Genomic DNA, 27,604 nt, shown 5'->3' on the forward strand with positions numbered 1-27,604 from the left:
AATGAACATGATGAGTAAATTAAAGAGTATGTAAAGATGGTAGTATGGAAAAATTAGGATGTAAGAAAAGTGATAACACAGCAGGTATAGTTGCTCAGTCCTTGCATGTCTCCAGCAGAGCCTGGAACCATGGCAGTTCCTTGGCCAGCTCCTGAGATTAGGCTCTTGGAATGTTCTTTCTGTTACGAAGGATGATGTTTTATATGCACAAAGCAATGGGGTGTACTATTCCAGCTTGTCAAGACTTCTTAGGATTATTTAGCAGGTTTACAATATACACCTCGTATCTTTGCTCGGGTTCTGTGTTTCAGCATCCATGGCTAGTTATGTAACAGGAATGTGGCTCATGACCAGTGTCCCCATGGCAGGCTCTGACCCTAAGATTCCAACATGTGTACCTACAGTTCACAGCTAGAGAAGAGTTGTGTCTTGTGTAAACTGAGCAGGAGAAGGACTGGAAAGTCCATGCCTGACCTCTCTGGGCTTGGCTGAGGCGTTTACTTTTCCTGTTGTTTTTACTTTTTATCCTCGATTGTTACAAATCTTAGTTTTGAGTATGACCACCTATTAAGTGGTGTGAGTCCTTCTGGTAAGTCACTGAACTGGAAGTGGTCTTGGGACTCCTGAAACATAGAGTAAGAAGGACTGGGAGGGTATGGAGTCATGAGAAGTGTAATTTTGACAAAGACTTTAAGGAGGTAAGAGAGGAAGCTGTTCATTTATGGGAGTAGGGTGGGAGGTAGGGAGAGAATTCTAGGCAGAAGGGACAGCCTGTGCAAAGACCCAGAGGTGGGAACTTGCCTGGCTCAAGAAAGTGCTGGAGCCCAAGTGGATCAGAGGAGTGAGGATGGAGTGGGGAGGGAAGGGGGTGATGTCGCTCAGTGCATGTTTGTGGGGTGGGTCACTAAATTCCCATCTTTCCTCTAGGGAGGAATATCTGCATCTCATGTTTTCTTAGCTTAGTCATTTCTGGTTTTGGCAGAGACTTAACATATTCTTTTTAAACCTCATTTTTTTCTTTCCTCAATCCTTAACTTTTTTTTTTTTTTTCCTGATTTTTCACAGGAAAATAGATCTCACCTTTTTTTTTTTTTTCTTTCAGTCTTCTCATCTGTGATGCCACTGGGCTATTGGTTCTTCTGTCACTCCATACTTAATGCCTTCATATATAGTGTACCCAATTCATGCGTGTTGGGTGAATGTGTGAGTGAGTGAATAATTGTGATTCTGAGGCAGGATGAAAAATTGCAAAAAAAGAAAGAGTGAGAAATGCCTGTGGAGTTTGATTTGTTTATTTATCAGACCGAGTTATTTCCACTGAGGTAAAGGGCCCTTTGCGTAGGCAAGAAGGAACTGAGTCCAACTACAAATGGCTCACTTTCTCGCTGGTTCCCTATTGAGTCCTCTGCAATGTGCTTGTTCTTAAGTTATAAGGACTCTTTTATGTTACTCCTCTCATTAGTTTTGGTAAATCACACTCAAGTTTCTGGTCCTAATGAAGACAACATGCATTTTACTTGCTTCATAGCATTTTTCACGTTTGGAGATCATTTCCTTATTCCATCTCCATAATTTCTTCTTCGATTTGACATTTTCTCTGTAATAAGTATTAGTGCAGTAAATTTGTTTTTGCTTCAAACAGGCACAGATCTTTTTTTTTTTCTCTTAAACTCTAAGCCTGTAAGAATTTTGGATCCAATATGGTGTTTAAGCAATGAAAAGAAGGCTTTTCTAATTTGTTGAACTCTTTCTTTACTTCGGCTCCCTTTTGTTCCTTTAAAAGAAGGAGGCTGTGTGTCCATGTTGAAATGCTGTAAAGATTAGACTGTTGAAGTCCTTTCCATTCTGCTTTATAGAATGTGGAATAATATGGTCCTTTCTTTCATAAACTCCTTGGTTGTCCTTGTTCTTTCCTAAACTTTCAGTCCTCCTTCCAATTAAGTAGGGAAATTGGGCTGGCACCCTGGGAGAAAGAATTGTAAACCTACATGTTGGTATTATTTTGTAATAGTGAAAGTAAATTAGATTTAATCTAGTTGCATTATATTTATTTAGCAAATTTTGCTACTTATGGGTTTTTTTAGTAAAAATTTCCAAGTTAAATTTTCTAAGAAGGAAACATTAATTTCCAAAAAGAATGGACTCTTAATATTGTTTTTGTGGTTGTAATAATGTGAAATACTTGTTACCAGCAACTATGGGATCAAGCTCAAAATAAATTTGCACTTATCCCAGTTAGGTGGGCTCTCCTCTCCTGTACTGACTCATCTGATGGCACATGATATATTGTGGTGTATGTTTTCATGCTCTGTGTATTGATCTTCTCTGTGAGAACAAGCTTCTTGACAGTCAACGCTGTTTCAAACTCAGCCTTGTGTTTTGCCAGGGTTTACTAAGGGTAATTAGCACATAGCTTCTAGGTGAATGGAACAGGGAGAGGAAGGAAGAGCGGAAAGATGAGAAAAGTAGGATAAAGAAAGGAAATGAAGAAAAGAAAAAGGAAGATAGATAATTTCTTTACCCTGGTGCTTGGTCACTTCTGATTGTCTCTATCACTTAACATAGTGTCTTCTAGCTCTATCCATCTTGTTGCAAATGACAAGATTTCTTTTTTTTATATTTTAAGACTGAATAATATTCCATTGTATGTATATACCAATTTCCTTTATTCATCTGTTGATGGACATTTATGTTTTTTCTGTGTCTTGGCTGTTGGGAATAATGCTGCATTGAACATGGGAGTACAAGCCTCTCACTTTGAGATTGATACTTATAGGAATAGTTACACATGTTGATTCTAAAATTCTACATAATTTCATAGAAGATTGTATTAGGTACTATAGACAGTTCTTCTCTTGTCTCTGGTTCATTTCCTTTTTAAAACTTCTTCTACAGTAATTTCAGATAATTCTGCAGTACTGTTTCTCATGTCTTTCCTCAGAATCTTCCTCAAGGTTAGGATGTACCTTATTAACGTTTGCAGCCCTATTATCTCCTGGTGCAGATCTGGCCAAAAGCAGCCAATCAGTAAACATTTGTTAACTGAATGAATGTAGGTAAACATTTCTAATTGTTCCCAACAAGTTATTTCACTATATTTTGTGTTTTTTATTTTTCAATAGTTCTCATTTAGAATGCATAAACCTCAAAGTTTAAAAGTCTTCATTGTTAAAATATTAAATTTCATCTGTGATCTGTTTACAAAAACTTTATATACCTAGTGTATTTTTAACATTATATTCCTAAAGAGAAAAAAATTGTATATTAAATGAAATTATTGTAGTTACTTTATACATAGTTGAAAAGAAGTAGAAATGGCAACCCACTCCAGTGTTTTTGCTTGGAGAATCCCAGGGACGGGGGAGCCTGGTGGGCTGCCGTCTCTGGGGTCACACAGAGTCGGACACGACTGAAGTGACTTAGCAGCAGCAGCAGCAGCAGGCTAGTTTTTATACTGGAGAAATCTGAAAATAAAGCTTCTCCATATATACATTTGTAACCTACATAATAGTAACAACATAATAAGATGTCAGATTCTCTTGGAAAGAAGTGGGGTTGTCATTTCTCAGCCCACCCTACTCCATATGTTGCCAGATAAATGGCTAGCAGTACCTTTTGTTTTAGCCCTTTCTGGATTTTGAGTTTTACCTATCTATACCGTATAGCAAGACCATAATACAGTGTTGATTCTAATAGGCTTTTTCAAGAACATTTCTTTATACCTATTTAGCAGTCTTGAATTTTAGTGATTCTCATTACTTAATGATTCTAATCATGTGCTAAATGGTTAAATCTTTGCCAGCAACCTCAGGGTCTTGCTCATGCATGTATATTTTATTTTTACTTGTTTCTTTCAATGTTTAGATTATATGTTTTCTAAGGGTGCAGTTGAAATCATTTGATATTGAACCATTTTTAAACCAGTGCTGACATACTGAAAAGAAGATTTGTGTGGGCAAGACATAATGACTATAATTAAGTGACAGAGAAAATAACATGGGCATGGAGAGCTGAAAAATACAATGGAGAACAGTAGGTAGATCATGGAGACAAAAGCACCTCTGGTGGAAAATCATATATTTAACCACACGATCTGCCCAATCTAAATGCCAAAGTATTTTTGTTGGAGAAGAAAGCTAGTGAGGGGGATTATTATGGCTATATATTACTTCTGGCTGCTAGTGCCATTTGCCTGATCAAACTGTTGACATCACAGAAGTCAGAAGCATCCTGTTTAAGTCACGGCAGACAATTCTTTATAACTTTTTATTTGGAGGAAAAAGAGTTGTTTGTGCCTCTTTAGTTTCTATAATGGCTTTCAGCCAAGATTTTGTTTTTAGGCTTTTTTTTTTTTAAATGCTGTTTTTTGCTGCTGCTTATGCTGGGGCCAGAAAAACCAAGCTGAAGGGAGGGGTGGGCGGCTCAGAGGGTCAGCAAATGAGGACTTGCTTCTCTGGTTGGGAGGAAATAAGCTAGTGAATATTTTGTTGTTGTTCAGTTGCCAAGTCATGTCCGACTCTTTGTAACCCCATGCACTACAGCACTCCAGGCCTCCTAGTCTTTGCCCAAGTTTGGCCAAGTTCATGTCTATTGAATTGGTGATGCCATTCAACCATCTCATCCTCTGTCACCCTCTTCTCCTTCTACCTTCAATCTTTCTCACAGAGCATCAATGTCTTTTCCAGTGAGTCGGCTCTTCCCATCAGGTGGCCAAAATATTGAAGCTTTAGTTTGCGCATCAGTCCTTCCAGTGAGTATTCAGGGTTGATTTCCTTTAGGATTGACTGGCTTGATCTCTTTGATGTCCAGGGGACTCTGAAAGCTGCTGCTGCTAAGTCGCTTCAGTCATGTCCGACTCTGTGCGACCCCATAGACGGCAGCCCACCAGGCTCCCCCGTCCCTGGGATTCTCCAGGCAAGAACACAGAAACTAGTAAATATGGTGGAAACCAAATTCCTGAGGCTTTTCGGTGAGAAAGTACAGTAAAACACATGGAACTTGGAGTAAAATGAACCTGTTAATCCTTCCTGTGCTCTCTTAGCTGCTCAATGTTTGCCTCAATTATCTTGCCTTAAAATGGGGGAAGTCTTACAGATTTGTATTAGGATGAAATTGGACAACGTATATAAAGTTTCTAGTACTGGGCCTGGGGGAAGAGGGGTGTGTGTGTGTGTGTGGGGTGTTACACAAATACTAATTTTTTCCCATTTGAGCTAGAAAGGACAGTTTTGGTCAGGTATACATTATATCCTAAGTCTGTCAGGCAACCTAAGGTATAGATATAGGAGATCTCCTCAGAGAGAGAGGCTGTGATTTTTGATAGTGAAGATTTGACCTTTGCAAGTTGTTTTTTTTCTGAATTTGATACTCATTTTCTCATCAGATTTATTATATTAACATTATTAGTACATGTGAAAAAAATAAAATCATCCATTCTGGATTGGAAGACATTTTGTGAATCAAACCCAGTTTCAGAATGCCAGGAAGTTTTTGGGTGTCTTATTTTGGCAACTGTACTCCTACAAAGATGGAACAGATGGAATATGCAGAGTTTTTTTATTAATTTAGCTTAGAATCTTGCTACACTTGGACTTTGTGTATAAATCCAAAGGCTCTGAGAATTTCTGAAACTAATCTGTGGAGCAAACAAATTAATAAAAATTCCCTATCGAGTCCCATTCCTGAAAATGCTGTTGAAGGAACCATTGTAGTACATTTGCTTTGAATAAGGCCCATCACCAAATTTTAAAAGCTTTTAAAATGATTAGTTTCTTTATCTTCTAGTTCAGTTCAGTTCAGTTGCTCAGTCGTGTCTGACTCTTTGCGACCCCATGGACTGCAGCACGCCAGGCCTCCCTGTCTATCACCAACTCCCGGAGTCCACCCAAACCCTTGTCCATCGAGTCGGTGATGGCATTCAACCATCTCATCCTCTGTCGTCCCCTTCTCCTGCCTTCAATCTTTCCCAGCATCAGGGTCTTTTCAAATGAGTCAGTTCTTCACATGAAGGTGGCCAAAGTATTGGAGCTTCAGCTTTAGCAACAGTCCTTCCAATGAACACCCAGGACTGATCTCCTTCAGAATGGACTGGTTGGATCTCCTTGCAGTCCAAGGGACTCTCAGGAGTCTTCTCCAACACCACAGTTCAAAGGCATCAATTCTTCAGCGCTCAGCTTTCTTCACAGTCCAACTCTCACATCCATACATGACCACTGGAAAAACCAGAATAGTGTGCAGTATTCCTCTTATATGGTTTATCTGTTTTTGGTACATTATCCTTCCTTCCTTCTCTTACTCTTATGAAAGATAGGGTGAGAAGTGAAAAAAGTACAAGGGTTAGTTGCTCAGTCGTGTCCGACTCTTTGTGACCCCAAGGACTGTGGTCTGCCATGCTCCTCTGTCCATGGAATTCTCCAGGTAAGAATGTTTGAGCCATTCCCTTTTCCTGGGGATCTTCCCAACCCAGGGATTGAACCCAGGTCTCTTGCATGCAGGCATATTCTTTACCATCTGAGGAATAAAATATTCTGTACTTACAGTTGTGTCCTATGTCATTTAAGGTGCTTGCTTTGGAAATAAGCAACAGAATCCAACTCATGCTACAAGATTCGGGGGAGTTTGATACAGCTCACAGATCATCAGGAGGGACTGTACAACCCTTCTTCTGAAAGGAGAGGGAAGCACAGAGGGTGGGCGCTTACAGACTCCCAGAGATGATTCAGCTCCAGCAGCTGTTAGCCTCTGTGTATCTTTAATCAACATTTCAAGGGCCTGACAGTCTGGTCTGCGTTGTTGCTGTTGTTCAGTCACTAAGTTGTGTCCGACTCTTTGTGAACCCATGGACTGGAGCCTGCCAGGCTCCTCTGTCCTCCTCTGTCTCCTGGAGTTTGCGTTAGTTAGGTGTTTTATGCCAGTGGCTCAGTAAATTTTGTCTAGAGGTTTAGAGGCAGGTGGCTGGGGCATTTACTTTAGATTGAGCAGCAGCTACTTGTCCTCTACACACAGTTTATTGAACTAGGTGGACCTACACAAGGACATTGGGTTTAGAAGCTCATCAAGCCGTGTTTATTACAACCTTTTATTGTTTTGCCAAGAGTTATATTTCCCATTTGAATTTGAAGTCATGGTCTGGCACCAGCATGTGTGTGTGATTACTTTTTTATTTTTAATTAGTGTTATACAAGAATTTAATGATTATATTTTTGCCGATTCTATTTTGATCTAAATGCCTTTGTTATGGTCCAAAAGCAATTTAAAGTCTCGATTATTTTAACAAAGAGTAGATAAGGTGTGATAACAGTTTTGTAGCAATACTAAATTCAGTCAGTACTGACTAGGATTTTTTTACCTGACATAATGTTCTTGCTAAAAATTCTTAAATATAGGTTTATACAAATGCATAGCAACATAGTTGATCCTTATGAGATGTTTCTTAGTGATGTACTCATGTTTGTGAAGTGGTCTCCAATTGTGAAGTAATAATTTTTATTATAAATAACAATATTATAATTTTATTTGACAATTAAACACTATACGGAGCACATTATTTGCATTATTTCACTTTATTAGCTCAAATTAGTGGCTGCTATCCTGATTTTACAGATGAGCAAATGGACTGAGAGGTGAGTAACTTATAAAGTCACACGTCTGCTGCTGCTGCTGCTGCTAAGTCACTTCAGTCGTGTCCGACTCTGTGTGACCCCATAGACAGCAGCCCACCAGGCTCCCCCGTTCCTGGGATTCTCCAGGCAAGAACACTGGAGTGGGTTGCCATTTCCTTCTCCAGTGTGTGAAAGTGAAAAGTGAAGGTGAAGTCGCTCAGTCATGTCTGACTCGTAGCGACCCCATGGACTACAGCCTACCAGGCTCCTCCGTCCATGGGATTTTCCAGGCAAGTCACACGTCTAGGGAACGGCAAAAATGGACCTTGACTGACCTCAGAGCCCATTTATAGTGGAAGAGAAGAAAGACATTTTTAGCAAAGGTGTTGTGATGCTGGCTTTGAAAAGGCATTTCCATGGTGGTAAAAGTTCTTCTGTAGCCAGATATTATCAATGGTAAATCCACCAACACATTGTCAAAATCTGTAAGTAGAAGCCAGCCTTAGTTCTTTTTTCTTGAATTTATCGTCTATATATTTAATTGACAATATATTTTATATTTTAGTAAAAATTAAGGTGGAGCTAGGGGTAAATGTCGGAGAAGGCAATGGCAAGCCACTCCAGTACTCTTGCCTAGAAAATCGCATGGACAGAGGAGCCTGGTGGGCTGCAGTCCATGGGGTCGGTGCTAGTCGGACACGACTGAGCGACTTCACTTTCACTTTTCACTTTCACACATTGGAGAAGGAAATGGCAACCCACTCCAGTGTTCTTGCCTGGAGAATCCCAGGGGCGGCGGAGCCTGGTCGGCTGCCGTCTATGGGGTCACACAGAGTCGGACACGACTGAAGCGACTTAGCAGCAGCAGCAGCAGGGGTAAATGTACCTGCCAGTGCAGGAGACTTAAGAGATGCGGATTAGATCCTTGGGTCAGGAATACCTACTGGAGGAGGGCGTGGCAACTCACTCCAGTCTTCTTGCCTGGAGAATCCTATGGACAGAGGAGCCTGATGGGCCACAGTCCATAGGGTCGCAAACAGTTGGACATGACTGAAGCAACTTAGCACACACACATAGTTGATCTACAGTATTAATTTCAGCAATACAGCATAGTGATTGAGTATTTTTGTAGATTATATCCCATTATAGGTTATTACAATATAATGGCTATAATTCCTTGTGCAATACAACACATTCCTGTTGCTTATCCGATAAATAGTAGTTTGTTAATCCCATACCTCTAACTTGTCCCCCCAGCTTCCCTCTCACCTTTGGTTATCTTAAATTTATTTTCTATGTCTATGAGTTTGCTTGTTTTGAGTGTACATTCATTTGTATTATTTTTTAGATTTTATGTATAAGTGATATCATATTATTTATCTTTCCCTGACTTATTTCACTAAGCACAATATTCTCTAGATCCATCTGAGATTTTGTTTTGATATTTTGTAATTTGGAACTAAAACACATCCTCTGCTTTCCAGATAACGGAGCAAAATAAAAGAGCTATCCATGCACTAATGGGTTTGGTGAATAGCATTTTATTCTAAGACCTTTGACTGTATTTTATTAGTATTGAATCTGTGTAACTTGATAATATTAGAAATTAGTCATATAAAGTAAAAATTTTCCTAAAGCCAGAAGCTGTCTTTGCATTATTTACTATTCTCACTTTCCAGTGTTCACTATTCTCCCTTCTTTTCCTTTTAATTAGCAGAGAAAATAGTGATAATATTATACCTTATTAATAATATTCTATTTATTCAGTTTTTGGAAGAATGAACTTGTTGGAATGTTTCACACCTTTCTATCCATACATATGTATGTATCCTCTAAGTTTTCCAACAGTTCTGTATGGTTCAGGTGTTTTAAATGATGTTTTACAGTACAGTGACATATGCTTCCTAGGGTTTAACGTGCTGTGGTTTTCTTTCCTAGTGTCTGTGTTTATGCTGAAAGTCCAAGTGAACGACATCATCAGTCGTCAGTACCTGAGTCATGCAGTTGTAGAAGTGTTTGTCAACTACACGAAGACAAATTCCACAGTAACTAGAAACAATGGAGCAGTGTTGATAAGAGTGCCCTACAAGTTAGGACTCAGCTTAACCATTATTGCTTACAAAGATGGCTACGTGTTGACACCTCTACCTTGGAAGACCAGAAGAATGCCAAGTAAGCACTCACATAGTGTTTTGCTTTCACTAAATGTAAATGATTTTTCACTCTTTGAGAATTGCTTGTTCTGGTAAACTGAAAATATGACTGTCTTTGTGAAGCCAGTATAAGATTAGAAAGACGTGCCAGTTTGAAGAAAATATGAAGGCTTTTTTCCTTCTACAGAGGCCTGAAGGAATCCTGAGAAACAGCTCTGGTCTGGTACAAAACTTGTCTGCAGGTTTTTGGCGGGGATGATCCATTAGGCAATTGGTCTTTTCAAAAACTCTATATTTTATTGTTCTTGTTTAATTTTAGATATTGTAGTTTCATATTGGAAACATTGGAATTACTGAACTATTTAAAATTAGATTGAGAAATAAAATGAAAAATTAGATAATTTAATAAGATTCACATGAGTAAAATTCTAGAAAATAATGACTAGAAAATCTGTATAGGGATATGGTTGAGATAAATTCATGTTCTCAAATGATTTAATTTTTTTAAAGATAGAAATTAGGCACAGCTATTCATTCAACAAAAGGGAGAAAAACAATGAAAGAAGAAACCAACTATTGGGAAAAGGAAATGATAAAGATAGAAGTATATTGGCATATGTTAGAAAAATATAAAGAAATAGTTGACAAAAAAAATAGTTGACATAAAAGCTTTAAAAATCATAAAAATTATTGATAACGAGTTTGATAGCAAATATATTAAAAATCCAATAAAATGAACAATTTTGTGATAATGTAAATGATTATTGCTTTTAGATGAGGTAAATTAACATGGGTAAAATGTTCTAGATAAAAATAACTTCTAAGACTATAAGGAAAAGTACCACAGGTCATTCTACCAAATCAATCAGTACAGCCTTGATCCTGAGACCTAACAAAGGTAATGCAAAATTAAATGCCCTTTTGTGAGCATACTCTTTTTCATTTACACACCCCCCTATAGATCAATCTTGCCCATAGCTTGAAATGCAAAAATCCTAAGCAGAATAGTGAAAAAGAATTTCACCATTATTTAAATATAGCATACTGTCCAGACCAAGTAGGATTTTTCTTCTTTGCAGGACTATACAGATGTCAGACTTTATTAATTTTATATTTCATACTGTTAGAACAAGCAAATCAAGATTGCCAGGAGAACTATCAATAACCTCAGATGTGCAGATGACACCACTGTTATGGCAGAAAGTGAAGAGGAACTAAAGAGCCTCTTGATGAAGGTGAAAGAGGAGAGTAAAAGTCGAATGTTAGCTGATCAGTTGTGTCCAACTCTTTGCAACCCATGGACTTAGGCCACCGGGCTCCTCTGTCCATGGAATTCTCCAGGCAAGAATACTGGAGTAGGTTACCACTCCCTGCTCCAGGAGATCTTCCCAACCCAGGGATCAAATGTGTGACAGATTCTTTACTGTATGAACCACCAGGGAACATTAAAAAAAATGAAGATCATGGCATCCGGTCCCATCATTTCATGGCAAATAGATGGGGAAACAATGGAAACAGACAGATTTTATTTTCTTGGGCTCCGAAATCACTGCAGATGGTGACTACAGCCATGAAATTAAAAGACGCTTGCTCCTTGGAAGAAAAGCTATGAAAAACCTAGCTAGCATGTTAAAAAGCAGAGACAGCAATGGTTTTTCCATAGTCATGTATGGATGTGAGAGTTGGACCATGAAGAAGGCTGAGTGCTGAAGAATTGATTCTTTTGAACTGCGGTGCTGGATAAGACTCTTCAAAGTCCCTTGGACAGCACGGAGATCAAACCAGTCAATCCTAAAGGAAATCAATCCTGAATTTTCATTGGAAGGACTGATGCTGAAACTGAAGCTCCAGTACTTTGGCCACCTGATGCAAAGAGCCAACTCATTAGAAAAGACCCGGAAGATTGAAGGCAGGAGGAGAAGAAGACAACAGAGGGTAAGACGGTTGGATGGCATCACCGACTCCATGGACATGAGTTTGAGCAAGCTCTGGGAGATGATGAAGGACAGGGAAGCCTGGTATGCTGCAGTCCATGGGGTCTCAAAGAGTCAGACACGACTGAGCGACTGAACAACAATTAGAACAAGTGTAAAATATTAGAGGTGATCCTACTAAAATAAGAAACTAAGTACAGATATCTATATTATTTTAAATTGTAGTAGAAGTTCTCATTAGAACAAAAAGATATTAACAGATAAAAAAGAGGAGAGCTATTAGGAAGAATCAAAGCCATTATTTGTGGTTATGGTCATATCCCTGGAAAACTGTAAGTTAGCACTGGTAAAAATCATTAGATGTTCTTCCATAGCAGAGGTGATAACCAATTAGGAAAAATAAAAATAAATGCTTCTCAGAACAATATGAGAAGTGAAACCTACAAAAAAAAGTGAAGTAACTGTGGGGAGGAAAATAAAACTACCAAATGTTACTGATAGGACTAAAAAAAAAAAAATCAACTAAAACACCGGATAACTGGAAAAATATTTTTCTTAACCTGAATATTGTAAAGATTTTAATTCTTCCCATATTAATTATAGATTTAATGCATTAGCAAAAACAGCAAAAAAAATTCTTGAAGAATAAATGTGTAAAAATACCTGAAATTTTAAGAGATTTACTAGAGGCAGTTTGAAATTCCAGACAACTGAAATATATAGCTACAGATTGACTGTGATATTTTACTATGATTTGTACTATAATGCAAATCAGATACTAGTAGGTATAAAAAATAATCTATGGTAAGGAATCATTATAAATCATTGAGAAAAAAGCTGAATATTCAATGAGTAATACTGGAATATTTTGCTAACCATTTGCAGTAAATTAATTTGAATCCATATTTCAAAATATATTGCTCAAAGAGTTCAAATGTGGAAAATTATATTTAATATAATAAACTATCTTTTTAGGATGGTCTTTTCAATCTGAAAAGCAATGAATGATGTCATTAAAGGTAAATTTCACCATAATTTTAAAAAGTAGGAAAAATATGTGAAGTAATAAGGAATGATATCTTTTATGTGCTAAGAAGTCATTCATGTCAGTAAAAGACACCAGGGCCCTGCCTAAATAATATAAATGGACAGAATCATGACTTAGCAGTTTTCAAACAGGAAATACAAGTTAGAGAATGTGATAAAATATTTACCTTTCTAATAATCTAAGTACACCCCCAAAACATGCATTTCTTAGATTTTTCACCTCAGGAAAGTTTTTGAAGAGTGAACATACTCAGTATTGACAGGATGGGCCTCCTCAAACACTGCTGGTGGGAGGAGAAGTTGGCAGTATTATCTGGATGACAGTTTTGACATACATGTGTCAGAGTCTTTGAAATCTTCATCTTTGCTGGGAATCTTTTCTAAAAATGAACATACAAATAAAGTGGACAGAGATTTGTGCACTAGTATAATGAGGTGAATATTCTGTAATAGGGAAAATGGAAACAATCTACAGTATTATACAGTTTAAGTGAATCTTGTTACTTTAAGAAATGTGACCTTGAAAATGTTATGAAAAGTTTCTACTGAGGGACAGAAATGCTTACAACATTATCTTAAGTGAAAACGCAGGGTGAAAATACTCTATATATGATATCATTCTCCCTCCTTTTTAAACCACAGGAAAAACCCAGGAAGAGCTACAGTGAAATACTAATAGTGGTGGTCTCTGTGATGGTACTGTGATGACCATCATTTTCTTCCTTTTCTGTATTTCTCAACTTTTCCAGAGAAGATACACATCCCTTTTAAAATCAGAAACATTTTTGTAAATTGAAGGAAATCTGAATGCAAGTTTTCATGAGATTCAGAAAGATTCTCCTTAGGCTTAATAGAAAAAGCTGTCAGGGTAGCCCCTTTCAACACCTGGAACTCAGAAAGCATCCATGTGTGGGATCCAGTCATCTCAAGGTCCAAGCTATTATCCTACCACCTCCTCTCCAGTCTTGGGACTCCAACAATCTGTCTAAATATTAATAATTTCTTAATTAAAATTACTTTCATTGGTAGTCTTCCTTTTCTGTTTAAGAAAAAAATTTGTTTTACATCCACCCATAATTTTTGTATAGCTTTATATTTTATCCTCTTTTTCATATTTCCTTTAACAGTAAGCCCTAATTAAAAGTATTCCCAGGCAAGTGTATTTTATCTTAAGTGATTTAGGGTATTGTATAGTTTCTGTTGATATTTAAATACATTGCATGGAGGAGAGAGATCAATGAGAACTTGTGCTTTAGGTAATGCCTCAAAACATTTTTCTTTTGCAGGATTGGTAAGCTTATCTGACTTGTTCTTGCTTATAAAATGATGGTCTTTTATCCCTGCCTCTTGCTCCTCATCTGGAGAGAATTGTTATCTTTCACGGATCTGCACTTATTCATCCCACCAGTCATTTCAGATGCCTACTCTTACAGACAGTTTGGCCTCATCCTGCCTACTACTAAAGGTTGCCTGTGGATCATGTGTATGTTCAACTGTTTCATCCTTGGCCAGCCCAGTCTGTTTGGTGAACCACGCTGTGAAGAAGAGCATTCAACCTTTGTGTGGGAAGTTAAAAAAGAGTGGATGTACTCCCCTTAAAGAACCTAAAATCATGGAGGCAAGAAAAAAGGTTTTAAAAATTATAAGAAGGAAATAAGTAATGATTGTATAGAGAAAAGAGCAGAGGGTTGTTTAAGCATTTAGCTTGACCACACACACATATACATATATACAGGGTTAGAGAGCATCATTAGTCATCTTGGTACAAAGTAGTGTGTGAAATTTTAAAAAAATTAGTAGTGATGCCCAATCTTCTCACTTTATTATGTTCCTTTTTTCCCCTCTATATTTTATATTCATTCTTCCTTTGTTTTGAATTGCTTTTCCCATCAGACAGTTTGTTTTTCCTACCTTTTTAGGGCCTGCTGGAGCAGAACTGTCTTTGTCTCAGTTTTTGCTCCATCTAATAAAGTATTCTAATTGTGCTATATTTCACAGTATATTCATCAGTTACACTTTCATTGTTCCCACAAAACCAAGCAAATATATGGCTATTTGAAGACACTATTTTAATTACTGGAAAATTAGCTGGTAAGTACTCTATTTCTTCTTAACTAGTAAGTAAACACTTGAAAGTGACTGTATTGTATACCTGTACTGCTTCACCAGTGGATCAATGCTGATTATACGGTGGGGAATCTAAATTGATCTGGGGTGACTGTCATTGACTATCAGTTGATCTGAACTGATTCTTATTTCACTATCAAACTATAGCATACATATTTCTTTGTGTGTAGTGGGAATCACTCTCTCTTATCATTTTAGCCATCCTCAATAGAACACTTGACTTTCAGAAATACTAGAAAGAGTCTCTGAACTTCTTCCCAGATCAGCTCTCTTGCTGGGCTTTGGAAGTTGGTGAAATTGGGGAAAGTACTCAGACCTTTGGGGTATTCTCGTTGGCAGGTCACTTTCATTCCTGACTCTGACATTAATCTTGCTGCCTGCGAGGGAAAGGTCTGAAGCTGGGAAATTCAGTATCTACTGAGCAGACATGATTTGGGGTGTGATTCAAACTGTGTTTTCCAACTCTGCTTAGCAACCTCGAAGATGATGGCTTTCATCCTCACCTATGTCCTCACCTCCCTTAACTAGTCCTTAGGGGAAATCCCAGCATTTTGTAACTCTTACTGCCTATTATGTAAAACCTCTGTAAATGACAATAATTCACTTATTTCTTTTGGGAACTCAGTGTTTAGAACCAAAGTATAAAAGACTGGTAAAGGCAGAAAACCTTAGAGTCCAAGACAAGAGTCATGGTAAAAAACAGTTTTTGAAATAGTTCATTTTTAGAAGGTATCTTATTTAGTCCTAATGTATTAAAGAAAACCTAATACTATTATTGGAAAAAACTGGGGCTTGATTAATCTTGGAGTAATTTACTGAGCGAAGTAGTAGAATCTCTCACTCTTGCACTGATTTTGCTGGTGCGCAGCAGGATGGATGCAGAGCTGTGTGTGAAGGGTAAGAAGTAAATAGGACCTGCGTGTGTGCAGAGAAAGGCCATTATCTGACATAGTCCTACTCCTTACTGGCCTCTTCAGGCTCTTTCCATTTTTCAACTTTCCACCCCTTATTGTGTCTATTTTCAAATGAGTTCTCATTTCTGGTCACAAGATGGCTTTTGCAACTCCTGGACATACGCGCTCACATTAAATCTAGTAGGGAATAGCGTGTCTTTGCCCCTAGAAGTAAAAGCAAAATTCACATTGTCTGTGCTCAGACGCTTAGTTGTGTCCTACTCTTTGTGATCCCATAGACTGTAGCCCACCAGGCTCCTCTGTCCATGGGATTCTCCTGGCAAGAATACTGGAGTGAGTTGCCATTTCCTACTCCAGGGGATCTTCCCAACCCAAGGATCGAACCCATTCTCTTGCATCTTCTGCATTGGCAGCTGGATTCTTTACTACTATTGCTGCCTGGGAAGCCCAAAATTCATATTGCATCTCATTAACTGTGGTTGGCATAGGTTCCATCACTCAACAAATCACTATGATCAAAAGGATAATGAGATGCTGTTGATTGCTTTCAGCCCATTCTAGCATGCACCAGTACCTTTACTCCTGTTGCAGAAATGAAACCCCAAATGTGCCACATGGGTCAATGGGTGGTTCCCCAGAGTGAAACTCAAAGGTGAAGAAATTCTGGGCAGATGAATCAAGCTCAAGCAGGCTCTAGGCTAATGGTGCCTTGTGTGATCTAAGTTCAGTTCAGTGCAGTTGCTCAGTCGTGTCTGACTCTTTGCTCATGGACTGCAGCACACCAGGCTTCCCTGTCCATCACCAACGCCCCAAGCTCACTTAAACTCATGTCTATCAAGTTGGTAATGCCATCCAACCATCTCATCCTCTGTCACCCCCTTCTCCTCCCACCTTCAATCTTTCCCAACATCAGGGTCTTTTCAATGAGTCAGTTCTTCTCATCAGGTGGCCAAAGTATTGAAGTTTCAGCTTCAGCATGAGTCCTTCCAATGAATATTCAGGACTGATTTCCTTTAGGATCGACTAGTTTGATCTCCTTGCAGCCCAAGGGACTCTCAAGAGTCTTCTCCAACACCACAGTTTCAAAGCATCAATTCTTCAGTGCTTAGCTTTCTTTATAGTCCAACTCTCACATCCATACATGACTACTGGAAAAACCGTAGTTTTGACTGGTAGGACGTTTGTTGGCAAAGTAATGTCTCTGCTTTTTAATATGCTGTCTAGGTTGGTCATAACTTTTCTTCCAGGGAGCAAGGGTCTTAATTTCATGGCTTCAGTAACCATCTTCAGTGATTTTGGAGCCCCCAAAAATAAAGTCTGTCACTGTTTCCACTGTTTCCCTATTTATTTGCCATGAAGTGATGGAACCAGATGCCGTGATCTTAGTTTTCTGAAGGTTGAGTGTTAAGCCAACTTTTTCACTCTCCTCTTTCACTTTCATCAAGAGGCTCTTTAGTTCTTCTTCACTTTCTGCCATAAGGGTAATGTCATCTGCATATCTGAGGTTATTGATATTTCTCCCAGCAATCTTGATTCCAGCATGTGCTTCCTCCAGCCCAGCATTTCTCATGATGTACTATGCATATAAGTTAAATAAGCAGGGTGACAATATATAGCCTTGACGTTCTCCTTTCCTGATTTGCAACCAGTTTGTTGTTCCATGTCCAGTTCTAACTATTGCTTCCTGGCCTGCATACATATTTCTCAGGGGGCAGGTCAGGTGATCTGGTATTCCCATATCTTTCAGAATTTTCCACAGTTTGTGAACCACATAGTCAAAGGCTTTGGCGTAGTCAGTAAAGCAGAAGTAGATGTTTTTCTGGAACTCTCTTGCTTTTTTGATGATCCAGCAGATGTTGGCAATTTGATCTCTGGTTCCTCTGCCTTTTCTAAAACTAGGTTGAACATCTGGAAGTTCATGGTTCATGTACTGTTGAAGCCTGGCCTGGAGAATTTTAAGCATTACTTTGCTAGCGTGTGAGATGAGTGCAATTGTGTGTTAGTTTGAGCATTCTTTGGCATTGCCTTTCTTTGGGATTGGAATGAAAGCTGACCTTTTTCAGTCCTATGGCCACTGCTGAATTTTCCATATTTGCTGGCATATTGAGTGTAGGACTTTGAGTTAAAGAAAGGGTCATTTCTTGTTTATTCAGATATGAATATAAAATAATCATTATAATAAGATGTTAGTAATGTTTTAGAAATAACTGGTTCACTTAGAGTAACATGTCTTGACCAATAGTGCTGTGCTTACTGTGCATTTGTTTTGTTTATTTGCTAATGAGGTTTCCTTTTTCCAGATGCCAAATCTCAACCAAGTGTTCAGTTTTCAAAAGCCTTAATTAAACTACCGAACAACCATCATATTAGCAATGTTACAGGCTACCTTACAGTTCTCCAACAGTTTTTGAAAGTGGATAATTTTCTGTATACAACTGGCATTACTCTCAATAAGTCAGGTATTTCCTAATTTTTATATAATCTCTTTATAAAAACAGTACATATTCAAATTCTATTTATTTAGATGTTTGATATTAATTTACACTCTGGAGGAGACATCACTTTTGAAGCATAAACACAGTTATTAAAGTGTTTATAGGCAGTCCTTTTATTCTAGTACATTATGAAAGAGATTATATCAGAACCTTATGCATAAATTACATGTTAATGGGGAATTTAATTTACAGGTTATTTTTATTCAAAGGAGGTAAACAAACTATAAAAAATAGTAATGTTTACTCTAAAATTTTGAAAATTAAAAAATGCATTTAAAAGTGGAAATTTGATTAAGAAGTTTAGACGTATGATTTGACCAATCATTCTTAAATTGATCAGAAGTGTCAGTGATTGTTGGAAACAAAAAAATTTGTAGATTGGAGTGAGCAATTGGAAATTTTGAAATATTTGAAATACTTTGAGTAAAAGGGTAAACATTGAAAAAATATATTTTTCAGATTCAACGGTAGTAATATATAAGGCTGTCATGACCTAAGTTAAGGAGGTGATGGGATTTTACATTTTATTTAACAATTAACTTATGAATGACCCTGTAAAAGCTGTATCTTTCCTCGTCCACACTTGTTCCCATTTCTACCACTTGTTGCCAGTAAGAAACTCCACTGTTTTTAAAATCACCTCAGACAATCTGTAATTTTTATGGTTTCACATGAGTCAAATATTTGGTCCATATCATTTGGGAACTAGTCAGAAATTAGAGTAATAAGCAAATAGGTGTTATGGTTAGATAGGCATTTTTTTTTACCTGCTGTAGCTGATGTTATTGATACCCCAGGCAGATGACCCTCTCTCCTATTACAAGCCTAAATATTTCCTCCTGCATGTGTCTGAGACTCTGCATAAGGGCATTCCCTGGCCCAGGAAGCAGACTTGGCCCTCACAAGAGGCAGGCTCTCAACCAGTGACAGAAAAGAGTATGTAAAGTGTACATACCTCTTCATCAACACATCCTGCATTGGCTTCCTTCCTTCTTCTGTATTTCTCCTCCATTCCCTCAGTGGTGGGTGCTTCCTTCCTTCCAGAGTGTTATTTCAGGGTCTGCTTCTTGAGGAAGCCAATCTAAGACACCTGCCAAAGTTTTCCAGGTATAAGTTATAGGATGCTCAAAATAAAAACATTACAAGCATGGTAACCAATACACACTATCACAAATGAAGCTCATAGTGCCCTGGAGGGTTTTTATGAACAAGACTCATTAGATTCAGTGGGAAGAAGTTATAACATGTTCTGCACTTCTTCATTTCCCTACCACCTGCTTTTGAGATTGTTTGGCGTTTCAATTGTCCTGATGCTGCTAACATTTTAAAAGTCCTAGAGCCATGGTGTCAAATGAGAATGTTCTGTCCTGCCCAATATGTTAGCAGTTAGCCACACGTGGCAGTTGAGCTCTTGAAATATAACCAGTGCACTGAGGAACTAAATTGGTGATTTCATTTAAATTGAAATTGCCACATGTTGCTCATGGCTAATATACTGATTGCACAGTTCTGGAGTTCTGTGACTATGAAAATGCTTTTTAAAGTCTCCTCATTGTCTTTCAGACTCTTTTTTCCTTTTCTTCTAGTTGGCCTTGTCCCAAATGGTGGGGTGTTGACCTCATCAGTTTCAGATGCATTCAGTATGTGAAGCCACTGACTGCACAGAACCGAGGGGTAGACTTAAGAAAGCCAGCTGGTATTATAGTTTGATATGAGATTATAATTACTTACAGATTCCATAGTACTTTTTACAGTACATTACTCACCAGTGCAACTAGTCTACAGAATATGTATGGCACTACTTTGCTTATCTTATGGATAGAATTTTAGGATGTTTACAAAGGTTAAATCTCTTATATTTAACAGAAAATCTCCAAGAAGCCAGTGGTTGCCCTGTCTGATAACTGAAAGTATATTACCAGATTCGGTGGCAGCAATAATTAGAATTCCTTTCTGTGGCCTCATGCTGTTTCCATCTCCCTCTGCTCTCTCATCTTCCTTCTTACACATGCCAAGATCACTCTTGATTTGGGGGGTTTGCCCTGGTTTCTTCTGTTGGGAAGGCTCTTCTCTGAGGTCTCTGCATGGATGGCACCTGTCATTTGGCCACTGCTCAAATGTCTCCTTCTCAGAGAGGCAGCCTTCCTGATGGTTTTGTAGGTTTTTAAAAACATCAAATTATTGAAATGGATAACCAACAAAGGCCCTACTGGATAGCACAGGGATCCCTGCTCAGTATTAGATAACAACCTAAATGGGAAAAGAATTAGAAAACGAGTAGATACATGTGTATGTATAACTGAATCACTTTGCTATACTCCTAAAACTAACAGCATTTTTAACCAACTATACTCCAATGTAAAATAGAAAGGTAAAAACAAAACAATACTGACTTTTAGATTCTAGTGACATTAAATCAGAGGAGTCTGAGAGAGTTAGATCACTAGGCTCATAACATGATGTCTCAGTGTTATATAAGTATAGCATTTACTTATGATATATTTTATAGTTTAAAAATCTTCAAATAGAATCTAGTATCCATTTGGTATTACACTGGATAACTCTGGTTGAAATAGAGGAATTAGATATTTTAGGCCACTATTAGTTTGTTGTTAATATATAACTACAGTTTGTGCTTTACATATGATTTTAATGAACTGTCTTCTATTTTTAGGTTTTGAAAGCACTGAATTAACTCCTCTTGCTGCAATATGTGTGAAAATATATTCTGGAGGAAAAGAATTAAAGGTGGATGGCTCCATTCAAATTTCTCTTCCTCTTCTACATACAAATGATGTAAGTGCAGGGGATCATGTACCTGCCTGGACGTTTGATATGAACGCAGGTATGTGAACTATGGGGAAAAGTTCTGAATATTTTGAATTTTTTGAATATTTGCATGTTTATCTTAGAAATAGGTTTCTATCATTATTAAAAATTTTCTGCTTTATTAAGGTACAATTGACAAATTTCTATTTTACATAGAATATTAAATTTTAATATACCTTATTATTTGAACATTAGTATTTATATATGACTGTTTTATCTTTAGTAGAGCACTAAATCAGTAATATTATAATTTTAAGCACTTTATCAGTGACCAAAAGTGGCCCCACTTTGATTAGTATAATAAAATTGTAGGGAAAATAATATCACTATTATTTTAAAATAGCATTATTTACTCACATTCCCATGTGTTATATTTTGAGGCTCTTATGGGTTTTTGTTATGATAGTGCTAATGCTTAGTCGCTCAGTTGTGTCTAATTCTTTGTGACCCCACGGACTGTAGCATGCCAGGCTCCTCTGTCCATGGGGATTCTCCTGGCAGGAATATTGGAGTGGGTTGCCATGCCCTCTGCCAGGGGATGGTCCCCACACCAGGGATCATACCCAGGTCTGCCATATTGCAGGTGGATTCTTTACTATCTGAGCCACCAGTGAAGCCCAAGAATACTGAGCCTATCCCTTCTCCAGGGTATCTTCCCAACCCATGAAGCAAACTGGGGTCTCCTGCATTGCAGGTGGATTCATAGGCAATATAAAGTTATATCTAAAAGCTTGGCTAAAGCAATTAATAAATGTATGCAAATTTCATGAAAATAACATTGTATTCTCTATATGTGTGTGTGTTTATATGTGTGTGTATATATATATATATATATATGTATATATATGTATATATATATATGAAGGTAGAAAGAGTGATTATTTTCCAAAAAAACACTTTGGTACCAATTTTGTTTCCTGAGATTAGCTTCCTAAATAGCAACTGGATGCATTTTTCTCTTCTGCTTCTCTTGGTTTTGTTTTTCCATGTAAATAAGGTGGGAGTCCTTATCAAAAAACAAACAAAAAAAGATGATCAATCCCCCACAACTGAAAAGCCCAGGGGTAGAACTGTGTTGGATTAAGTCACGATGAACAGACTAGACTGATTTGTAGGACTTGATTCCTCTCTCATCTTTTTCTTGTGTTAATAACCTTTCTGAAATGGGACTTGCCTTAGGAGTGGCAGAAAGGCTGTAGGTACTTTCACTTTATACTACCCAGGTTAAAGTCCAAAAGTTAGAGACATTCTTTTCCTAGTAGCTAGTATACAAGCCCTTGGGTTCACTGCATTTCTAGGAGGTTTGCATGCCCATCTCAGAACAAATGTCTGTGGCTTGCAAATAGATTTCATAGATTTATTTAGGCTTAAGTCATGTGTTGGAGCTGGAATTGGAGCCCTAAACTAATCATGCAGACTAAGAAGAGAGAGCAGTGTATTCTCAAAGAGAGTTGGAATTGAGGTTTCATTGTAACTGAAAAGGTAGGTAGTGAGGCACAAACACGTTCACTACAGAAGATAAAAACAGATATATTATTTTAAAAAGACTGGAAATTATGTAAGTAACAAAGGTAGTTGTAAGGGACAAACTCTTCTTTCAATTCTATTCTGCACTCAAAAGTTTCACTTCTGGTCACCATATGTGAGGGTATTTTTCTTGTACCCTCCAACATGAGCTACGTGTCCTAAAATTTCCTTCAGTGGTCCTTCTAGTCAGAGCTATGGTTTTTCCAGTAGTCATGTATGGATGTGAGAGTTGGACTATAAAGAAAGCTGAGCGCCAAAGAATTGATGCTTTTGAACTGTGGTGTTGGAGAAGACTCTTGAGAGTCCCTTAGACTGCAGGGAGATCCAACCAGTCCATCCTAAAGGAAATCAGTCCTGAATATTCATTGGAAGGACTGAAGCTAAAGCTGAAACTCCAGTACTTTGGCCACCTGATGTGAAGAAATGACTCATTTGAAAAGACCCTGATGCTGGAAAGGATTGAAGATGGGAAGAGAAGGGGACGACAGAGGATGAGATAGTTGGATGGCATCACAGACTCAATGGACATGAGTTTGGGTAAACTCCAGGAGTTGGTGATGGACAGGGAGGCCTGGTGTGCTGTGGTCCATGGGGTCGCAAAGTGTTGGACACGACTGAGCGACTGAAGTGAACTGTTTGAGACCCTATCTACCTGGAGTTAGTGTCAGATCCCACAGGTTAAAGGCTTGATCCCACAACCTGCAACTCAAGAGGCCAACTGCAAGTCCAGCTTATCAGCCATGCTCCTGCCGTGATTGAGTATAAATTGGAGGCTTCCGTGACCCTCTCCTCAAGTTTGGCAACTTGCTAGAACAGCTCACAGGAAGACAGTTTACTAACTAGGTTATCGGTTTTCTATAGAAGGATACAGTTTGGTAACAGCCAGATGAAAGAGAAGCACAGGGCAAGGGGTTTGGAGATTCAGTGCTTTCTCCTCTGGATGCATCACCTTCCTAGCACCTCCAGGTGTTCACCAGCTCTGCTCTCTGAACCCTGCTGTTCAGGGGCTTTTGTGGAGGCCACATTATGTAGGCATGCTTGATTAAATCTTTGAACACTGACAATTGAATTCAAGCTCCAGCCCCTCTCCCTTCTCTACAGGGGTGTGTTGGGGGTGGGGATGCAGTTGGTTCCCCTGGCAACCAGCTCCCATCCACTGGGACTTTCCAAATTTCACCTCATTAACATAAACTGAGACATGGTTGAAATTGGCTTGTTGTCAACAAGAAAAGACCCTCTTTCCACCTTTATGGATCTTATCGCATAGGGAATTACAAGGTTTTAGGAGCTTTATGCCAGGACTGGGGATTTAAGACTATATATAAATTTCTTATTGTAAGTCGCAGTGTCACAGTGGTATAGTACTGTAAAACATTGGATTAAAAGCTGTAAGACCTGGATTCTGGTTCATTTACCAGCAGTATGATGTTGAACAAGTCACTTGACTTATTCTGGCCTCAATCCCCTGACTTGTTGAATGAGAGAATTGTTTCAAGACACTTTAAAGAAGAATATCTGCTTTGAGTTCTGCTTTCTGATTGTTTCTCCTGAAAAAAGCCTGTGTTTTCCATGTACCTTCCAGTGGCAGAATTTTTTAATCGATTCATCACATATACTGCTTAAGTTTAATGTGACTATTCGAAAAGCAGGTTGACTCACTTCCATAATTTCAAGTTTGTCCATATACATCATGACAATGAATCAGTAAAACAAATACAAACATAGACCAAACTTATAAACAAGCTTTGTAATGCTGGACTTCATAAAAGATACTGGTTTTACTGAATTCTTTTTTCTGTGGTTGATATTTAATTGAATCAGAATAGCACTTATTTAAGTTTTAAGACATTTAGTTCTAAAAGAACCATGTCAGCAGTACTAGAACAAAACAGCATTTAATGAAAATATTAGTAAGGTCATAAAACATACACTATAAGCATTTAATCAGAACCCCAGAACAGGTAACAACCATCTGTTGATAAATTTGGATTTAATTATATTCTTACTAAGACATATCTCAATATACAGAGTATACAGAGTTTAGACATTATTTGGAGAGTATGACTTCCCTAAGTAGATACCCTTTTTATATTTATATAAAATTTATATTGATTTTATATATGATATAAAGTTTATTTGATTTTATATCCTTAGGTCATAACAAATCATTCTATTTAATATAATATATATTATGATATATATTATCCCATGAAAATATATTGTCATAGTTTTCATCTTTGAAAATATCCTACAAAGTATTCTGTACATGACTATCAGCAAACTCCTATTAGCATTCAAGGTATATAAGCTAACTGATTAGTACTTTTTATTTGCCTTCCTTTTTAGGTGCGTGGGTAAATCATGGCCAGGGAATGGTCAAGGAATATAACAGTCATTTAATTTGGACATATGATGCACCACATTTGGGCTACTGGTTAGCAGCTCCACTTCCAGGAACTAGAGGTATGGTAAAAATGAAAAAAAAAAAAAAAAAACTTAAAAATATCCAAATAGTCATGCTGAAACTGATATTAGTTTCCCATTTTATTCTAAGCATTGCTACTTACTGTATTACACTGGAAAAAGCTTCTAGTCTCTTGATCTCAGCTTTATTTTATTTTTTCCAGATATATAGCGAAAGATTAAGTTCCATGAACTCTAGGGTCCTTTACAACTGTAATACTGGATGAATCTGAAGTACAAAGTTTATTCAAATCAATAATTTTCTTAGTTTGATTTTTATGAATGAATTCTACCCAGATCAGTTAAGAGCTTTTGGTTACAAACAACAGGAACAGATTTTGGATAATTAGAAACATATATTAGGATGTTAGGAGTTTGCAGGATCCTAGAGAAGGCTGAAAACGCAGACTGTAAAAGGCAGGAATCCTAGAGGACCCATTAGCAGACCTGCTCCACTGTCTTTGGAAGACTGCTACTTCAAGATAGCTGATCCTAACCCTTTGCAGTCTTTTCCTCGCACTGTTCCTGATCTTTCTAGGGATGAAGAATTTTCAGACTTAGATCATGAGCATTTTCCTTGGTGGGGAGGAGGGACTGTTGCATGATAGTGTCCCCAGTGTTCATAGGATAAGACAGGTGATGGCCCAAATGAAGACTGGCCTGACATGTGAACAGAAGGTGGGCAGAAACCAAGAGCTGTGTGCTAGGAATGGCCTTACTCATATCCTAGGAGAAATAAGTGTTTCATTCTTCCTGGATTTAACTGGTATCAAATTAACATGGTATCAATTTATCTGTATACTTTGTACATAGAAATCCTACATCTTGAGTTATGTAAATACCTCAAAATTCTCAAACATTGCATATCTCATCCATTAAACCATCGTAACAAAAGAAACACTCTAACCTGCTGTCGTGTAGACTGGCTGCATTGTGGGCCAGCAACCACTCGTTAGGCCTCCTGGGTGTTCACTGGTATAAGTTGAGTTGCTTCTTGGTTTTCCCTGCTGCCTGCTCCACTAAGTCAACTTTCCAGCTGTCAGCATCTTGTTGCTCCTGTCTTTGATCCCATTCTCCTTCAACCCGTGGACATGTATATTTATAAAAACAAGACAGAGCAAAACTTTCAGTGTGATTTTTGTAAAGTTTAGGGAAAGTGTAAAAGCTGAATGCATATGTCCCTCCTTCGTCTTATTTAATTTTGTCAGAAGTAATTCTTTTGGTTTAGCTAGTGTCTTGGCTTCCAGCTGAAAGGCAGCTGCAGCCTGGCTATTTCATGCTATTCAGGAATAGTCCTGGTGCATGCCCTGATCCAGAATACGGATAACATTTTACATCCATTTCTCAGTAGCAGTGTATCAGCTAACTTTGTTATGGCTGCCTATTTGAAAGCTTTGAGTTTTTTGAAACTTTTTATGTAGTTTATTTTCATTTTACATTTGACAGCCTTCGATTTTTAAACCATGCAAGGTAACAAGACTTTGTTTCAAAAGTGAAGCTAAAATAGAGTATTCCAGTAGAAGAAATATGAGCTATTAACCATTATAATCATGAGGAATGTTCTGTTTTTGTTTCAGTGTAGTGCTTATGGGTTTATTTATTCAGAAACCAGAGGGTGATTGCTTTTGTTGTTTATGGGGCAAAATATCATGCAGTCTTGCCAGCTGTCTGATCTTATCCTATTCTAAATTTGCAACTATAAAATATTGATGAAAAAGAACAATTAATATTTAATACTTCTTTTTTTTAAACTTTTAACATTGTTTTATTTTTATTTTTTCAAGTTTCCATTTTATTTTATTTATTTATTTTTTAAACAATTTTAGGAATCTTTACTTAAAAACAACCTTATCTTAAAATGGAGTAACTTTGGTTTTACGAGCAGCAAGCAAAGTACAGAAGTAAAAATGCATTACAGGAGCATTAAGTTCTACATTAGGTCACAGCGTCTAATCTGAAATCACACCCATAATATCATTTTTCAGGATATCTGGGAAATAGTTATTTCCCAGGATGTCTGAACCATAGCTACTCTATTTTGACTTTTAATTGTAAAAAAATAAAAAACTTTCTTAATAGCCAAAGCAGATGTCACCATTAATGACGTCAGTGTTTTTCTAGGTATGAGAAGATGCAAGAATTGGAACTCATAAAACCTTTTTCTGAAAAGATCTAACTATCTGAAGGCCTGTTCTGCCAGTTTTTTTTTTTTTTTCAGAGCACAGAGTGCCTCATTCCTGATTTTCACCCTGAACTTCTTTCAGGAGGTGTTGAAGGTCAGCAGCTTGCAATGGTCATGATGTAATCTTTGTAGAGGCAGCTGGCAAGTACCAACTTCCAGTCAGCAGGGTCCCTTCATAGCCACATATCTGACTATGTGACACCATTTCATGGCCATTGTGTCCCGCGGTGCTGGGAAGGCTCATTCCCAGGTCTAGGGAAGTGATGGACCACTCAGTGTACTAAAATTGGACCAGGCCTTGCAAGCAGCAAAAGTCTCTGGACTACTGTCTT

At 37.8% G+C, this 27,604-nt stretch overlaps 1 protein-coding gene across 1 annotated transcript in view; it reads left to right on the forward strand.

The window, feature by feature from the left end:
• FAM171B (family with sequence similarity 171 member B) overlaps nt 1-27,604 on the forward strand; it is an 80,690-nt gene that overhangs the window by 45,286 nt on the left and 7,800 nt on the right. Inside the window, exons 2-6 of the mRNA XM_055398310.2 lie at nt 9,540-9,773; nt 14,734-14,826; nt 18,077-18,235; nt 20,946-21,116; nt 24,974-25,090. Of these exons, the coding sequence (XP_055254285.2) occupies nt 9,540-9,773; nt 14,734-14,826; nt 18,077-18,235; nt 20,946-21,116; nt 24,974-25,090 (774 nt within the window). The remainder of the gene's footprint in view (nt 1-9,539; nt 9,774-14,733; nt 14,827-18,076; nt 18,236-20,945; nt 21,117-24,973; nt 25,091-27,604) is intronic.

This window comes from Moschus berezovskii, chromosome 2 (assembly GCF_049115385.1).
Source record: "Moschus berezovskii isolate FMDL1 chromosome 2, NW_MosBer_1.0, whole genome shotgun sequence".
Classification (NCBI taxonomy): Eukaryota; Metazoa; Chordata; class Mammalia; order Artiodactyla; family Moschidae; genus Moschus; species Moschus berezovskii.